Raw genomic sequence first — 19,991 nt, forward strand, 5'->3', positions numbered from 1 at the left:
GGTGGATTGAAACTTCTTTTTTATAGTGTGTTAAACCTCCCGTTTCCATATGGATTTAGTGTGTCTGGTAAAATCAAAATAGCAACTACACAAATTTGTCATTGGTCCCAATCTGAAAAATGGTCAAAATAGTACAAACGTACAACGACTACTTAGAATGTACACCAAAGAACATAATAAATGGCAATATTACATGTTTATAATGTGACAAGTATAAAAGACAGTTTATCTGCGTGTTGAGTGATTAAATTATCTTTCGCTTAACGCTTTTATTCTAGCTGTTAGCTAAGGTTGATAAAAAATGGTTGTTAAGCAATAAGAAAAAATCTGACCAAAATTTTATCTCTCCGATCATAACTTCATATAACTTATATACAGGACAAAATATTTCTTGCATATTTATGAATAACCCTATATCTTATCAATACGTTGACCAGCATATCGTAGGTTGGTTGACAATCGGATCAGAATTTTGCGTCGTACATGCTTAACATCACTTGTTTAAATTCTTTACTTGTATATTAATTTAAGTACCAATATGTACTTGACACACTGCCAATGGCAAAATAATCCATCGTATAGAAAAACACACCAAACAAACGATGCTTTTTTCAATATATATAAATGCTATACTTTTATATAAGACTATTCATTTCGCTTTCAGATCCGCACTTTTTAGAGTAATCATGCATTTATCTACCAATAATATCAGCCGAATCAAGCCGAATCAAGAACGATAACTCTTGCAATGTGTCAATTTCATCTACAATCTATATTTGTATTATAATTCTACCTCGAAAACGCAACAACTAAATGAAACACTAAGACTGGATATGTTATCAGGTTTTTTACATGCATCGCCTTCTGTCTGTTGTTCAGAAGGACTGCTACTTAATTATTAAACTACTGCTAAGTACTGTAAAAAACATATTATTTACCATGTATCGTTTCCATGGTTGTTGTAATAAATGATGGTGGAACATATACTGTTGGTTAATTTCATGTGTGACAATAGAAAACCGGAATAAAATGCATGAACCTTGCTTTAGTTTTGATAAATTTTTGGATATGAATTTTTTTTTAAAATGTTCAGTTCTTGTTTGCGCTTGGAAATATCGTGATCAAATGTGTTAGGTAGATTAATCAAGGGAACCAAGGCTATAGCGATAATCAAAAGAATGTAATCCAGGGACAAAGACCGGACATGGAAAACAGACATGCACAAGCATGATGTAGCATGTGCTTATATGATATTGTTCAATACTACAAGCATACACAATGTACAAAATGTAGAAAATGAATGTTTACAATGTTGAATAGCTATAAAGATGATGAAACCGTAGAAGAAACAAGACAAGACTTTCAAGATATTGAATATCTTAATTATGAAAAAAGGCATTAGTATCTATTAAAGCAATAACAAAATAATGTTATGGCAGAATATTATTCTATAATTCTAAAGGCAAAATTACAAACAACCTATAATTATGTGGTTCAATATGTTCTATCGCGATGAACACGCTTCTTACTATGTACAATCGTACACATGCAGTACTATAGACGCATTTGATCCTTATTTATTGTAAATAAGCATTACACGTATATCACTAAAGTTTATAAAACATATAAAATCACGACTCTCATATATTCATTATCGATTAAAGAAGCAATCAAATATATGTCTAATTCAATTTGAATTTGGTTTATATTTTTGCACTATTTTAATCGAGAGCCCTTTAAGAATTTTCAATGCATTCAGTAATAAAAATTTCTTTACATTTTTTTAGAAGACTATATGTCACTAAACTTCAAATATAATCTTGCACTTAACAATCCAGGATAAAATGTCTTACTTCCCTCTGTACCCCTTGATAACCATGTTGATCTTACCCGAGTCTGAAATCGATTTCCACCACATGACATACCATACATTCAAAATATCAAGTGGCTCTAATAAATAGTTGTATAAAAAAGAAAATATTGCAATAGTCTCTTTTTAAATTTACGAAATCCAAACCATTTTAGCAAGTTTGTTTTCAAAGGGACATAAACCAACAACACACGACAACCTTTTTGGCGGTATCAATGGGGAAAGGGGGAACATTTTCTTGGAAATTTAAACTATTTTCAATTCGGTAAGTATCCGAATGGTTTGATTACGTTATTGAAAATTAATTAAAGCGAATCTAATAAATTGAATATTTTAATTTGAAGCCTATATATTTCCATTGCTCCAATATGACAATAAACCAGTTTAACGGATTACAAATATGTAGAGAGTTACTTGTCTGTGATTACAAAATGAAGTTAAATTTAAGAATATGAAAAACGACTATTGGACGAACGGACGGAAGTATACCATAATCGCTATATACCTGCTCATTTAGCGGGAAGTAAATTGATTCATATACTGTGACACAGAATATTTCGCGGTTTTTGTGATAAATCTACTTTGGTGCAATTTTGAATTTGCGATAGCTCCCCGAATCATAATAAATGTTCTTCAAACAAATATTCACGGGATTTCAATTTTTGCGTTTTATATTTTACAGCAAAAATAGCGAAACTAAAACTGCAGCACAAATTTCACGGTTTACAGTAGTTGTACAAAATGCACAACTTACTACAAAGAAACATAACCTTCTTGTTACACATAAATTGTGTTTTAATTATCTGTGGTCAAAATGTACATTACGATATCTGTTCTCTGCGACATACTGAGGAATGTACGTACAAATAAGGATAATTAAATCATGCATCAACTGATTAACACTGAAAACGTCATCAACAAAACAGTGCACACCACATCGAATCCCCTATGGCTTGGAGCACCTAAAACAGCAAAAATGGAAAAAAGTATTAACTCAAGTTATTAAGTGGATACTATTATTGTCTTTCATTTAAATGTATTTCCTTTTATTTTTCTCCTCAAATGTGGTTTCATCGAGTAATGTATGTATTGATATTTCAATGAGGCAGATGAGAATTAGGAAAACACATGATAAAACCGTCCAAAACTTTAGTGTTAATTTATGTCCATTGTGCATGTCAAAAAATGAAAAAAATAGCGCCCTGTCATTACATATACAAGCACTTCATTTAAACTCCGAAATTAATATTGCCCTATAATTCCAGGTGCAAACCAACAGACAGGAAATGGTACACCATGATATCTAAACCAGCACAGTAATTATTTCCGCGAAGTAAAAGCGACAGATTCTTTTTTTTTAAAAATGAAAATAATAATTTACTATAACAGCTCCTTTTTAAAAAAAAAAAGTATTGAATTTATCTTACATAAGTAATAAATGACCCAGGCTAGTAAAGACCAGGAAAGAATCTGTTATACACAAAATGAATAGTTTTATTAAAAATAATGTCTATGATATATATATTTTTGAGGACCTTACCACTCTCATTATTACAGCCTATAAGCCCGTTCCCGTGTCCAGTACAAGCTGGATTTCGCACTTTTGGTCTACCACACGATGCTTCAACACGTGAGATGTCTTTACTGTGGTGGAATATAATGTCTCTACATTGTCGGAAGAGACCACTATCTGTTATATTTTTGCCGTAAGGTGGGATTAATTTATATAATAAAAAAGAGCCTTGTGTACTGTTGAGACCCATGTAAAGGCAGTTTACAGTGGAAATCAGAAGACTGAAAGAGGAAAGATAATTGTACATATATATATTGTTCACTGTAATTATTTTCAAAATACATAGACCATAAACTTTACAAAGATAACAAAAACATTTAAAATCTGAACTGATGATTTCTAAATTGTTAAATTTCCTTTTATTTGTAGTAATTTATCAATTGCAATTGTATTTTATCTTTTGACGTTACCTTTGGAACTTGCCTGGAATCAATTTACTTTGAATAAGACAGATGCTGCAGGCGGAACTGATTTGTTTTCTTATATTCATTTATTTAGTTTATTCAGACCGTCGCCGTCAACAGTCATTTATTTTTCACTAATATTAAATCTTGTTTTGTTTTTTTAAATTAATACAAAGTTTTGTCATTAATATTATTGGGTTGTCTACTTTCAACATAGTGTCCATTATGTGCATTACTGCTGTTACTAATTTTAGACAACATACATATATATCAAACACTATGAACCTTCTTTCTACAGATAAAAAAGCTTATAAGAGGTTTTTTGTCGAAGTTAAAGGGAAATACCATCTTTGCATTAGGTTAGGCGCTTATGAAAAATCATACCCATGTAAACAAAAATAAACAACTTTTAACGCAAAATGCGCATTTGTATAACGTACAAGGCTATGCAAAATTCGAATGTTTTTAATCTCCTTAACATGCTGTCAAGCTTATGATTGCACAAATGCTAAAGAGAAATATTCATAATTTTTTTTGACCGACAACACGAAGTAGCCATTAGATTTTTCGCAGACATACTTCTCTTATAGCTGCAAATCTAGTTGTTCGCGAATGTTGTCTGACATTTGCTGTAACATTGTACCTCAATATTTCTCCTGTATATTTTAAGTATAAATTATAGGGGAAATGTCCCAAATTAGCGCTTTCATCGGTCATCGTAATCAATTACCTATTTAATTTCACTTTACGAACCAATCAAATGTAAGCCTGGGAAGACGACCAGACATGGAAAACAGACACAGACAACAAAACACATAATATTACCAAAATAATACATACAAAGCAACAAAGTAAATGAGCACCTCGGACTCCACTAAAAACTGGTTTGTTTTTTCATCAACCACAAATTTGTTCTTAAAATCTGTACTGTAATCTTATGTCATTAGAATTCAGGTTACAAAAAGATAACCTAACTACAAAAGGCGTGTATGGATTAGTGTTATAATATCTAGGAGTGATAATGGTTAAGAATGGTATATAAATGTTTTTACCACTTGTGTCTGCGTAAAAAAATCACAATTGACTAAACACAAACAATTGCACAATACATAGTAAGCTGTCTATGTATGCTAATTTAATTAATATACATTATATTAACTACTTATTTTGTACTCACGTGCACTTGCTAAAATCCAATTTGTGGAATGTTGAATTATCAACATTAAATGTAGAAAAACAGTTCTCGATCAGACTTCTCAAGTTATTTTCTGGAACGAAATTTCATTATGTACAAATTCAAAGTTTAAACCTTTAAAACAAAATACAAATATTTTGATATTGGTAAAAAATAGTTTGCCATGTATAAATGGTAAGTCCAAATTATGAAAATAAAATACAAATATATAAAGGAAAAAAATCCGTGAACTTTGAAATCAATTAAACGTGCAATCAAACTACCTGTAACTGAAAGTCAACATAAATTACATACAAAAAGTTCTAGTACTGATAGAAAGCACTTACCTGTAGCAACTTTGTTCATATTCAGTTGCCCAGAATTATCCTTAAATGGAGGATCTTTTATGATTTCCTTATCTGTAACCTTCGTTGGAGTTATTATAATTTGTTTTGTGGTTGTTATTTCATTAACCTCCATTTTAGTAGTCTCAGGTATGTTGGAAACAGTTGAAGTCCTAGGCAAGTCGGTCGTCACCTCAGTTGTCATGCGATAATCAGTCGTTGCTACATTTGTTGTCACCGATGAATCGATCGTCGTTTCGGTTGTGATCATGGGTAAATCAGTCGTCGATTCAGTGGTTGGTATTTCTGTTGTTGTCTGAACTGTCGTCGTCAAAGGAGTTGTCGTCGTTGTTGTTGTTGTGGTTGATGTAGTAGTAGTACAATATACTTCATAGTGATCATACCTCAAAAATTTTGGTACTAGTTGGCTTACCTCTGGACAAATATTTCCCTTTCCATGTAGGCATTTCCTGAATTTGATATGCTTCCTGGAAATAAGGAAAAGCACAATATGTGCAGAATCTTAAACACAAAGTAGATTTGTATCTTTGTTAACTGAAGTTATCTCTTTTACCATATACGTTTTTGTGTGAAAATGATAATTGTTGCCTTCCCAATGACGAGTTTATTAAATTATTTTTTGACGTTAAGACATCTGATCGTAATATTTACACCATGTATCTAATTTATCTGTGATATTCTGATAGATAAAACGTGGACAAATATATCAGTACAACATAAGAATATAATAAATTTAATCTGAAAGTTTTTAAGACTAATTTATTGAGGGCCATCTGATTGGTTCGATCTCTGGGGGTTCCATAATATGTTTACTTCAAACGGTTTTAGGAGGACCCGAACGCTCTGTTGTTTTTGTTATGTTTCCTAAACACTTTGCTCTATCAATTTTCCATAAATAAATGTGAATGTTTTAGTGGTGTGCCTTCAAATCTATACGAAAACCTGCAAATGTATCCTGTATTTACTAGGAAAGCACTGCCCATTTTAAAATCTGCAGATAATACAAAACATAGATTGTACTGTGACGTCTTAAAAACTAACGTCGGTTAAATAACGTTTTGACTAACAATCAATCCTCAACACTTCCTAAAATTGTATTTTGAAAATCAAATGATTTGAATACAAACTTACTGGCACGCTTTTAAGCTTTTTTCTCTAGTAATGGACCAGCAGGCATTTATTGCTGCTATAGTCTCGTCCAATGTAATACATCCTAATAAAAAAGCGAAAAATCTATCAATGACAGTCGAAAATTAAGAGTTTGAATATTTTTTTCAAACGAAAGGAATTCAAAATTAAGAGTTTATTATGTATCTAATCACATGAGAGGGTTTCTATTGGTTATTGCTCTTTTTATTGCATATATACAAAAGGAAGTACACACTATATTTCAAATACCATCGAAAACAAATTCTGTGGCACATGATAGAAAGAGATTCTCTATTTGTGTGTATTTTTTTGTATTTATATTTAACATTTACTCTCACATATCTGAAGTTTTCTTATTTTTGGATCATTCCAAAAGCCTTTGAAATAACGCATTAATTTCTGAGGGTTGTTTTCTTAGTGTCATTTGTTGTACTAGATGTTACCATCTTCAGCCATATTTCTACTTTCTCTATTAAAATATTTGGTTTACAAAGAAAACACAAGAGAACAATATTTCAAAGAGAGATAACTCTTGGATATTTACAAAAAAGTACAAAATATTAAGCGATCTGTAACAGATATTCTAGTGGTATATCTGATGGATGAGAAATCAAGGGAACGGAATTTCGAGTGGTATGAAAACGAATCTATTCCAAGGGCAATAGTAAACAGCAATGAACTTAAATAACCAAAATAACGCGAGCAAAGAAACAAAAGTAGATAAGCAAAAAAGACTCAACTAAAAGCTTTGCTTTGAGAATGGATTAGGTGCACCGGTATGATAAGCTTCCTCTGCTTTTCTAGATGTTTCATAATTTATCATGTCCAGGGAAGACGAAAGAGGAAAGACTAGGTCCACAAAGCGGTTCTCATTTTGCAGATGGATACACCATAACGATCCACGAGTACATGATAACGATCACATTTATCCTTTTTTGCCATTTTAAGTAAGCAAAAATACTACAACTTGAAAATCATGTGCCTTCTACACTCATCTGTTTGATTCTATTTGAATATTTGTTTAAAATTTCAATATATATACTGTATCAAATATAAACATGGAGAAGGAGAGAAAATATTGTTGAGGTTTTGTTAATTATCATCATATCATAAGTTTTTGAGATGAGCTAAAATGTTAAATTGTGTAAGCAGTCTCACCTGTAAAACATGCTCTAGCATAATACCCAAGCGTTGTTCTTGCTACCAACGAATAATAGAATTTTTTGTCAAAAAGACAAGACTTCTCCAGAAAGGGCAAAGCACAACTTATACTTTCGTTAAATGTCCTGAAAACACACAAAAAAGTTTGTAATAGACTATTCTCTGACGGGATAGTTGGATATTTTAAACGGATATTTTTAGATTCAAGCACTGTATGGCTAAATCTCTAAACTGTTTTAGATCATTTTAATGAATGTACCAAAATTTAATCTTGAATAAAGCTGGAATGGCCCAAGTTCAACCAAAAAAAAATCGATTGGTATACAATTCAGTAACCCAAATGATTACTGATGCCCATCGATTTGATCCCTTCAAGATGATTAATATTGATATTGATAGTAATCACACGTTATGTAACAAATAATCGGCTTGACAAATAATCGTGTAAATTTTCGGGCAAGCTTTTAGGATAATATCAGGTGTCTCTGAGTTGTTATACTTCAAAAAGTATCTATAGTTCTGTTTTCCCGGTCAGCAGTTTTTTATTTTACTATTGTGAACAATAGTGCCGTACTCAGTTTGCCTTGTTATCCCGATTCTTATTGGCTAATTAAAATCCAGTTTCTCTCGGAGTTTATCCTTGAATAACAGCGTGACCAGATAACAATCAACAATTCGTTCCTGGATTGATGAGGACAACATTATGGTTCTGTACAATAAAACATGAGTCGCTTGTTCATTCGGCAAACAGGTAATGCGTTACTCCTTATGATTATTCAACAAATGTATAGCAAAACATTACCTGCAGAATCTTTTAACTTGACCATCGGTGATACCATCCTCATAAATGTTGGATGCGCACACAGAAAGCTCTTTGAAGTTACTGCACACTGTAAGTAAATGCGATATTGATTCATTGATCGATTGATTGAGTATGGTTTAACGTTTTATGGTCGATATTTTATGCATTTCACGAGAACAATTGACCAATCGAACAATGCCTGCGTAGTACTAGACCGATTGCCTGAATTTGATCTTTATTGTGCTAACTCACAACAGCAGCAACCCATATGGATGCATTTAAACGTACCACCCCAATCGACCAGAGCATTTTCACTCCGAATGAGATATTAAATCATATACAAATATACATCTTAACATCATGTTTTCTTTACTTGTTTTGGGTCATTTGGTTACATCATAAAGATCAAAATCAATGGGTATAAAAGGTTTGTGATCAGGGCTGTTTGTGTTCTTTTATGTCTGAATTAAATTTTAACGTATGTGTACAGTTTGCTGTTTGATGCCTACATGGACGTTCTAAATTTGAGATGTGTGATGTAATTTAACATACATTGTCAAGAATGTTTCTATTTTTTTTTATATACCGTTTTGTTTTCCTGTGTTCTCATCAACTGCAAATGACTTCTTTTTCCATCGCAATAAAATGAATTAGGCATTTCCAATAGGACTAAGTCTTGCGTGTGTCTAAGTCAATTTTGAATATCGACGACGTCATAAGCAAAACAGCTTAATGAAAACATGACACATTGCAATACATGTATTACTTACCCGTATTATTGCAAAATTCTGTTGCGTCTTCATCTGTTTTTCTCCATTGGACTTTGATATATTTTGATGCCTCTTCGTTGCACAGTTTAATATTGTCCTCATAACACTGAGTAATACTGTCACCCATCAATAGTGTTCTTATATAAATATGAAAATACGATTCATTAATACGTATATAAATATTAGTGTTTAGACTACGATATTTGCACGATGAAGATGAAACAAACTTCTATATTTCATAAATCTAAGTTATTACTGGTAATATTTTGAACGTTTAGTTTGGCAAACGGGAAAAAATCAAATTAAAAGACTATTGCATTGTGATGGGATGCCCATGAGAAGCACAGAAACATACAATTACCACGAAGGAAATGGTTACACATCATGCATGCTTATATTGACAACCTAAATGTATCAGCCTTTGAACAAGGATTAGTACATTTTGGCTGTGGAAACAGCTCATTTTTCAAATCAACAGTTCATTTTTTTACACTAATATATATTCCGAAAATACAGCTAGAGACTTGACATATATATGTTCGTGTGTATATTAACTTTTGATGAAAGGTAAAGAAACAGCTCTTAAACCAAATCATATCATACGCAGGACATTCGCAAGGGTACATCTTGAATAATGGCTCTCAAACTAAAAACATGAAATGCAAATATATCGTATTATGACAAATTAACATACCTGCAAAAGTTTGAGATTTTTGGTGTGGTTATATGGTTAACCTGTGAGTCATATTCCATAAGAACATCGTCATACTGTTTTTGAAACTCAATCGCACAGGTTTCCGCTTGATTCATATTGCAGCTAACGACCTCTTCGCCAGAAATTTCAGATACTAAAAGGGAACATATGTCTTATGAGCTACATTTTTGTCATTCAACGTATCCAAAAATTCTATAAAAAAAATTATAAGCTGAGTTTTTATTTATTTAACTTTGTAAATGTGCTTACTGAATGACTTATTTTCAAGATACGAATCATTTACAAGACCAGAATTCAAGACGATTTAAATTCTTCTTTATGAAATTTATGTGTCACCACCCTTATGAAATTATGCTATAGATCTAAATTTGAAGTACTGTGAAAGTATATTATTTCGTGGATACCAATTTTCGTCGATTAGAGATGAGCGATGGAAACATCAAAGATTGATTGTTTATCTTTATTTCCTCAATAAATGAAGAGTTCTTAAATATTAGGTACAATATAAGTAGCACATAAATCAAAATATTTACATTACTCTTTTACAAAACTAAGAAAGAAAAAAACATATATAGTCCAAATGAAATGTTAAAGCGGCATTTTACAATTTGGCTCTGTTATAACACATGCACAGTTAACGTAATATCACAACAGGTCATAAATGTGACAATATAAATCCTATTTGAAACCATTATATAAAAGAGACATGTATTCTGCTATTTGTATATGTTCAGTCACGCCGCCAAGCATCGATATTAAGAGTTCGCTATCTTCTTGAATAAAAAAGAGACGGATTCCGGAACTGAAAGCATATCCACAACTTTGTAAAACATGTTACATCTTGTTTGGGTTAGGTACGTACAGTTCAGCACATGATGTTAAAGTATACAATCTGAGTAATAGTTACATAGGGAGCATAGTCCATTTTTGATAGGTAATGATCCTTATTTAACAGGAAACATTGTTGTTCATTTGAGCTTGGATTTTGCTCCGCGAGTCTCAGTAGTTCGTTTAGCTTCGTGTGGGATTTGGCATAGCGTTCCAAGTGATTTCTGTATTCGACCTCGTTTCGCCATCGGTTTTTTTTTCGTAAATTTCTATAGACTGACATACTGTTTTCTTCCATAGCAGTTTGTTTGGAAAATACTTGTCTTCAAGATATTCTTCGAGGAACACAGTTAAGTCATATTTTGATAACAATTCTATTAATTTAGTTAAATTCAAGACAATTTGTATTAATCTTTATGAAATTTATGTGTCACTACCCTAAAGAAATTATGCTATAGATGTAAATTTGAAGTACTGTGAAAGTACTTTATTTCGTGGATACCAATTTCCGTCAAATAGGGAAGAAACACAAATTCGAAGATTCTTGAATTCGTGGTGTTTTGAAGTTTTCAGTGTACACATCAATGGAAATCTCCTTTTTGTTTGAAGAAAAATTTTGTGGTTTAACTAACCACGAAAACCACGAAAATTGGTACCCCACGAACAATAGTACTTTAACAGTAACTTTGGTTTCAGATCAGGGCTGGAAACATCAAAGTTAAACTAGTTTATTCTCGCTGTTTTGTAATTGACAATATAAAGTAGATATTACTGTTACCGTATAGTAGAATAAGTACCACATATGCCACTGGCACTATTTATTCAGCTTTTAGATATCTTTTGAGTTTTTATACTTTAGTTGGTGGCAACCGTAGAATGTCGACCATACGGATGTTAAGTAGAGTCGTTATAAAAGTCAGACAGAAGGTTATTCATGCGTCAAACACCCACCAAATTTACTTATATTTCTTATTCAGAATCAGTTACCAACAACATAACCAGTCTTTGTTTTTCATTTGGGCATTGCACTTTTGAGAACAAAAAAACAAATGTACATGAAATTAACATTTTGTAAGAGTGTTCTTGATTTGATTTGATTTAATTTATTGCAGTAAGAGGTTGAAATTGTGGTTTCTCAAAAGTACAAATCTAAATACAGAAAGGACTATTGCCACAAAAAATATGGTATTATGTACACCAAAAAAAGCACCCGTTTGTTGCATGGTTTTCTCTACACTAAGCAACACCTTACCATAAGTAATGTCTGAATTTTATATGGACTGGTACTTAATAAGGCTTTTGAATCCAAGTATCAAATATGTTCATTTTCTTTACCAGTTACTGTCGAATGTGAATAGTGACTTTCATCAAAAGCTATATTTGAATACTTAAGTACCAGTCCATATAAAATTCAGACACTGACAATGGTAAAGTGATTCATGGTGTAGAAAAACCCAAAGAACAAACGATTGTTTTTCAGTCTACATATGCTATATATTTACATAATAATAATAATCATTTCTGTATTCAGATCTGGACTTCTGAGAAAATTATACAATCATTTCACAATGAAATCAAACAAATGGAACCAAATCAAGAGCGGTAACTCTTGCAAAGAGTCAATTTCATGTACAATCTATATAATTTTTATCTCAAAAGTGCAACAACCTAATGAAAAACTGAGACTAGTAATGTGATCAGTAACTGTTTCTGAACAAGAAATAAAACTGATTTTGATGCATGAATCACTTTCTTTCTGGTTTTTAGAATGAGTTCTACTTAATATGACATTATACAACTTCAAGTGATGTCCTATTTTGCTTAGTTCTATTACATTCAGCTATTTAAAATAACACCAAACGAGTTAAACCAAAATGCTTGCAAATATATTGTATGTGTTGTGAGAATGAAATACCTTTCTATATTTTATCAAATCTTCTCAATTATGGATAGAATATTCAGCCAAACCTAATATCAAATATTTTTATATGAAATTTGTACGTACAATAAACATTTTTATATCTTTTGTAACGAAAATGAAAAGTCTTAAAATTTTTCCTGTTAAAACAAAACAAACCTGTAGACAGGAAGATAGCTAATTATGATAAGTTTGTTGCACTGATGTTTGAGTGTGTCATATTTTAACATTATGTTTAACTAAAAGGAAATGGTATTGAGTTGATATATATTTTTTTTAACACTAGGAAGTAGCTAGAGATTAATACATAGTAACATGCTGTTTTTTTTTTTGTTTTTTTTTTTTTTATGACGCAGTCGGTATAGTTTCGCTTTTTACCCTTTGACCTTACGGACGCTCTTCTATGGAGACACAAGTCACCTGATTGCAATTGTTTCCCGATTGGCCAAATGCTGGTAACTTAGTGGCGTTCAAAAAAACGGTATCGAAAATTTGAAATTGCGTGCCATGTGTTATTTTCTTGAAAGAAATGTAGAAACATATAAGTAAAATTACACTGCGCGTCGGATTTCTATTTCAAAAGTTAGTACTTGTTTACTCAAAGCCCCAAATATCCCAGGCTGCATTCTTTGTATTGCACATGGTAGAACGCCATGCTGGATTTATATTACTACTGATACTTCTTGTATACAGTCAAAAAGAAAAGAAAAAAAAACCACTTAATTTTATTGTCTTGATTCAAAAAATTCACATCTTAACTTCCCAATTTTGAATAAACATCTTCCTATATATTTTTTACAAATGCTACTGATGATAAGTTATTCCTTATAACCCGTGTACAACGTATCGTCGAAACTTGCAATATATTTGATTGGTATTATTTGCATTTGGAAAGAAATTTTTAAGTAGCACTCCAGGTAAGAATGATGCAAAATGTGATTCATGGGTAAAAAGCCTACATATTTTTATTTTTGATATTTTGTTTGAAATGTCATAGTAAACAGAAAATAATATGTGGTTGTTCATATAACCAGTGCTCTCAGGAGATAAAAATTATGTAGAATGCACTGTAGATTTCAAAAGTAAGGGAGATAACTCTGTAAATGACGCTCAAATACAATAGAATCTACAGGATTGTCAATGTTAATTATCTCCTAAGAGCAGGCAGATTTGAATGAGTAACTACTCATTTCATAGTGTAGACCCATAAAACAACTTAATTACAAAAATAAAAATAGGTAGCCTCTTTTGGGGCGTATCATATTTTTTTCAGATTTTGCATGATTCTTACAAAGACAGCTACTTAAAAGTTGAATAGAAATGACACTTTTATATCTTACATGAATAAATCTGTTTTGTTGTAACAAGTAATTTTGAAGTTATCCATTGATATTTTTTTATTACAAAAAGAACGATAAACCTTTAATAACGCATATTAAATGCATAGAAATTCTTCTCTTTATGCTTTATTTCTGCTACTGTTTCTGAGCCAAAAATTGGATGTCAGAGATATGCAATATTTTTTTCTTTCAAAGAAAGTTTTAAAACGATTTATCGATAAAGCAATCTAATTTTGTACTTCTCCGTCTAAGAAACGGGCAAAATGTGTATAAAATGTGGCACATGAAACAAACAGATATTTTATTGCATTATCCAAGTATTTATACCTCATAACCTCCAGAAATAGCCATCAAAGTGTTTGTAAAGTTTGCCTTTTTAAGATATCGGTGGTCAAATTGAGTTGGAATGCATGGTACCTTTTCCCTATATAAGCAGTCAAAATAAAATATTTACGTCACATATGTTTCAGGATTAACTTAAATACAGTCAAACCTCGGTAGCTCGAAATCCAAAGGACACCATTGAAATGTGTTCGAGTTATCGGGAGTTCGAGAAATTGAAGTTCGTATATTTCCGGATTTTTATCGGTGCCGGTCCGAGTTTAACTTTATCGTTAGAAATTGCCTACTTCCTACGAAGTTGTGTTAGTTCGTGGATCTTTTTCGTTCGCTTTCGGAAGATAATGTTGATTTGTGGACATTGAAAATGCTGTGTTCTCTTTTAAAAACGTTCAGAGTTCGAGTTCCTTGGTCAATAATTTGTTTTCATCCGATTTTCTTTCATGCTTTTACCATGATATCGACTTCGGAACATTCTCGAAATTCAATCAGTGTTATGTTAAAGATCAAAACTACCTAATTAGTGATGACTTAAATTTTACCTGTAATTAACTAAAATGACACTGATTAATGATAGGGTTTCAGTTTTTCACACCTTTTATTACCCAAGCTGACAAAATTGCTGACGCGTTCGAGTTAGCGAGGGTTATTCCCAAAGATTTATTACCGGACGGACCGACTAGTCAGTTCGAGTGTTCGAGAAATCGAAGTTCGAAAAATCAAAGGTTATTTATATTGATTATATAGGAGAAAATTATGGTACTTTGAATTGTATTCGAGAAATCCCGGGTGTTCGAGCGAGTGAAGTTCGACTGTAGTATTTTGATTGTTTTCTAGATGTGCTGAATATGTTTATGGCAAAAAAAAGACCTAATTGAGAATTTAAATGTGCCGCCCAGTGCCTGATTCTTACACAGAATGGTACGTTAAAACGTGTAAAATATAGACAGTAACTACACATGCGATAAGAATTTCTTTGATGACCAAAAAAAGTGTATAATTTTCTAAAGATTATTTCTATGGTAAGATTGGAAATGGCTGGAACATTCGTTGTGCAAGAAAAGTACATCCAATTGAGGTAATAATATAGAAACTGGACGTATAGAATTATAGGAATATCCGTCGGTTAGTCCGGTGTGGCTTTTCTGAAAAGAAAACTTTGTGTAACTAGGCACTTAAAAAAACTAAATTTCAGTTTTTGTCGAATTTTTTTTTCCTTACGTTGTATCTACCTGCACCATGAGAACCATTTTTTTCACCGTGTCAATATTGTATATAAAAAAACACCATTTTGAAAGTGTAATTTGACTATTTGCACCATCAGAATCAAGCAAATGAGAAGAAATTCTCCATATCTTGTTGGTAAATTAAGTAATAATTTCATTACAATGCACTGAAATGGACATTCCAAGGGTTTTTTAACATTCTATTGAAAATATTCTGAGTAAATCCAGTGATGCAGAGTTCACATAATAGTATTTTCAAACAGAGGAAGTATTCTTGAGTGAAAGTATATTGTCTGACCGGTGGTGTTTTTTAATTTCCCCATTTTGCCTGATTTTTACAAAAACTTACACTTACAATTGTTTTATCATGAAAGAAATAGATATTCTTGAAATATTCCCTTTTTTCTACTGTTTGTATAACATAAACCAAAACTGCACACAACTTTTTTTTTTGTCGCTTTCCAACGAAGAGCTGAACTGATACATGTTACTCAGATAATTTTGAATTTACATTCTTGTTAGTTGATTTTAGAATTTCCCTTTTTATTTGATTATAGTTTTAAAACAATAAATTCTGACAAGCATTGTTTACACAAAGATACAATGAGCTACTACGAAATGAATTCATAAACAGCCATCAAAAGTCGAAATGGAACTCGTGATACAGCGGAACTTGTCTAAATCGAACCCTTTTGGTTTGTAATCATTGTTCCGATTAGACAGTTTAGTGATTAACGAAGGCTCAAAAATGTATTTGAAATTATTCAAAAAGTGTTTGGTTAATACAGGCTTTTTATTTGTTTATTATAATATTATTTATTATTCTTTTTGACGTATTTCAGGGTAGAACTTTTAAGTGACATTCAGTATTCGTCTAAAGGTAATTATTTCCTTCAACTGTTTCATAAGATTACATATTCTAATCAGAAATTACATATGCTATTCTAATCAGTCATTATTCCATGGGAACAGTTTCTTCACGCTATATTTACAAACGTTTCCACATGAACTTGTGAATTTTAATGATAACGCCCTATTAAATCATCAAACGAAAACATTTCGTATCCAGTTCAATTAATTATATTACAGCATGCTTCCTTGTACTTCAAATTAAAGGAGAAATTTGAAACTACAAGCGAGATTAATGGTTTAAGTCTCGCTGCCACGAGAATTAAATGAACGTGATCTTGACATTCGTGACCTTTGATAACTTTATACTTATTTAACGATCGTAATAAATTGATAAAATTCCCAGACTTGCTACTGTTTGATAATACAGCTTCGCTTCACAATTTTACTAAGAATTTGTTTACATTCTTCACCTAAGTAAATTTCAACAAAACGTCTGGAATCCAAACAATGCAAAAAATATTGGTTTGATTGAAACATGTCCGTTACACATGATGGTATTGTTCATTTTATTGAGTGTAGCTGTGAACTGAAGCTGCGGAGTGGTGTAATGAAATGGTTTCTTGGAGTAGAATTTTGGACCCCTACTTGGTGTTGTTCAGGTTTTGTTGTTCAATTCTACCATTATCTAACTGAATAAATAGTGTAACATTTTGTTTTGTTTCACAATTTAAAGAAAAAAATAGACAGTTTTTAACATTAACTTCAACAAACATTTTTGTAATCCTTATATTCAACATAATATATCTTAAATCAAACATATATCCTACTACCAAATGCATCTTTATACTTTTGATTTCTACTCCAAAACTCCAGTCTTCAGTTCCACTCCAAATAATAAACTATGCCAGACATGATACCTCGTGAAGGTCCATGATCGAAAAGATTTTGGTTAGTACATACATCTGATTCGGCATGAGTCATGAAACTGCAGACGATCAAAATATTGCGCCATATGTGAGATGGCATATTGTTGTATTTTAGATTTTAGAAATAAGATACTTGAAAATTACGATTTGAAAATGCTTAGAGCGAAATTGCCTATAAATGTGTGGGTTGGCAGAATCAAACTAAGCATAAAATAATGAACTATTTTGAATTGCAGCGTCGTATCAAAAGATTTAATAAATATTTAGGTATTGTTGTTGTCGGATATTAATCAAGGGAACCAAGATTCTACCCGAAATCAAAAGAATGTAGTCCAGGGACAAAAACAGAGGCACACAACAAAGAATATAAAATAAACAAAATAATACGCAGAAAGCAACAAAATTAAATGAGCAACTCGGGCTCGACTAAAAACAGGGAGCATGAACGAGGTGTACCGGCAGGGTAAGCGTCCTCTGCTTAAGGAAAGCAAAATGTGAAAAAAATAGGAGTTACAAATATCCTAGTACTGAATATTAATAATTGAATATATTTCTATGTATTGAACATATTAAATTATGCATTGCTGTTAAAGCAAAAGCTAAAACGAAATATGCTCTTTACAACAACGACTGGACAATGTAATACAATTCTAGGTAAAATCACCGCATGTTCCCCGTAAACTCTATTTAATTGCAACGACTACAATTACATTAAATCTTCGTGTAACTCGTGAAACAGAGTTTTAACCAATAGTGTAAGATAAAGACAACTGGATTTTAAGGGGAGTGGCTTGGAAGAATTTTGAAATATTATGACTCGGACTTTTGGAAAATAAATATATTGACCTTGAGATTGGAGAATGTTTTGATGCGTATCAAATCACTCCGATTCGAAAAGTATGCTTTTAAATAATATATAGATAAAATAATTGATTCGAAGTATGTAACAAAAAAAATTTTATCAGGTAACATAGAAAAAACATATGTTGATCCGACGAAATCTGCACTTTTTCTGAAGCCTTTCTTGACCACCCGCTGTTTGTGAAAATATGTGAATGCGCCCCCGTTACTCTTAATTTATAGAACCAAATTTTTCAAATTAACATTTCGGCACTAGTAAACCATGAGTATGCATCATTAATTTTGATTATGGATATTTAATGAAATCAATATATCGCCTTTGACTTAAAATGTTAATTGTGAAAATGTCAATAACCTTCCACAACTAATAACGGAAATTAAACTTTGTATTGTTAAATTCATTGTAAAGGGGGAAAACATGCGGAAGGATAGCTTTCTTGTATTATTTCATTTTTATATGATGTATGATTTTAGTTATTCTATGTTCTTTCTTGTGTGTGTCTGTTTTCCATGTCTCATCTTTGTTCCTGGATTACATTCTTTTGATTACCGCTATAACCTTGGTTCCCTTGATTACTCAGTGTGTGCTATGCAGTCGGAAAGCGGTATCCATATTGTTTTATTAGGTCTGGATTTGTTGAAACTTACTAACCCTACATGTATCTACATTATCAATTATTTATTATTATTACATATACTCCTTTTTTATTATGTTAAAAATAATTATTTGCGTTTGTATTTTAACATAATTATTTTCAATATAGAACTAATGGTACTACAATACTTTAATTGTTCGTCATATTATTGGGCGTCATGATTGATATCAAAATCCTTTGTATTTATATATTGCTGTGTGTGTTATTATCATTATTATTATTATTCCTATCATTATTATCTATATTATTTGTTATTTTCTTTGATAATATAGACAAAATAAGAAAGTACACCCGGAGACATTTACTTTTAATTGGCAAAATAAAGTTGGACAAATAAGTTTTATTTTAAAGAACAGCAATCCTGATGAATGTATGCCCAAAACTAGAGGAGAACAACAACTACAATAGATAAAAGCATTCTATAAAAAAACAATAAACTTACCAAATACAGCAATGAATATATACCGTAATCCATTCATTTTAGAAATATGCAACGTCTATTTTGTGACAGTTACACAACCCAAACAACGGAAGTTACACGTTCGATGATCATATCCTGTGTTTCAGATCCAAACACATTGTATACTATTTCCCCAACCAAGGAGTGCATGTTTTCTCATTAAATCAGTTGTTTATCTTACAATTACAACACTTTTATCTACAGTTACAGCCAAAATATTTTAAAGGAACCGTTTAATATCAAATGCATTATAAACTGCGAATTAAAGAAAGGCAAATGATTCTGCAATGTTGTTTTTTTATCTTGATTAATACCAATACTCTTCCACTTTTTATATTATATTTATCAAATAATTCAGAATAAAGAAAGTTAGGAAGGAAAAATTTGTCAAAACCGCACCAAATTTGAACTAAAGAAATTGTTCGGTTTAAGCACGTATTGTTGACCCAGGTTCAAATTGTAGTTAAACTTTTATGAATTAAGAGACTTCAAAACGTGTCTGCTCCAGACAAGTTTTGTGGGTTTTTTTTCCTGATTCGGCTGTGACAAATTTCACTGGATTACTAAGCAAGTAAACACTATTGTGGCAAATGAGGCTATTT

At 31.5% G+C, this 19,991-nt stretch overlaps 1 protein-coding gene across 1 annotated transcript; it reads right to left on the minus strand.

The window, feature by feature from the left end:
- Window positions 1-1,228: 1,228 nt before the first annotated feature.
- LOC148626466 (uncharacterized) lies at window positions 1,229-19,528 on the minus strand. Its single transcript, XM_088570501.1, has 10 exons — window positions 19,372-19,528; window positions 9,963-10,116; window positions 9,269-9,405; window positions 8,499-8,586; window positions 7,694-7,821; window positions 6,518-6,599; window positions 5,369-5,853; window positions 5,025-5,115; window positions 3,411-3,664; window positions 1,229-2,832 (listed from the first exon to the last, which is right to left on the minus strand). The coding sequence occupies exons 1-10, from the start codon at window positions 19,406-19,408 to the stop codon at window positions 2,759-2,761; spliced, it is 1,530 nt and encodes a 509-aa protein (XP_088426627.1). The 5' UTR covers window positions 19,409-19,528; the 3' UTR covers window positions 1,229-2,758.
- Between the last annotated feature and the right edge of the window lie 463 nt (window positions 19,529-19,991).

The sequence above is a fragment of the Perna viridis genome, chromosome 2 (assembly GCF_037379345.1).
Source record: "Perna viridis isolate PV_CMFRI_1.1 ecotype Kerala chromosome 2, ASM3737934v1, whole genome shotgun sequence".
Lineage (NCBI taxonomy): Eukaryota > Metazoa > Mollusca > Bivalvia > Mytilida > Mytilidae > Perna > Perna viridis.

Excerpts from the sequence above, each read along its gene's own strand:
- LOC148626466 (XM_088570501.1), bottom strand. The coding sequence starts at position 19,408 with ATGAATGGATTACGGTATATATTCATTGCTGTATTTG. Across the intron at positions 5,854-6,517 it reads AAAAGCTTAAAAGCGTGCCA|GAAGCATATCAAATTCAGGA; the intron begins GTAAGTTTGTAT and ends CCTTATTTCCAG. Across the intron at positions 2,833-3,410 it reads AGGCTGTAATAATGAGAGTG|GTGCTCCAAGCCATAGGGGA; the intron begins GTAAGGTCCTCA and ends TTGCTGTTTTAG.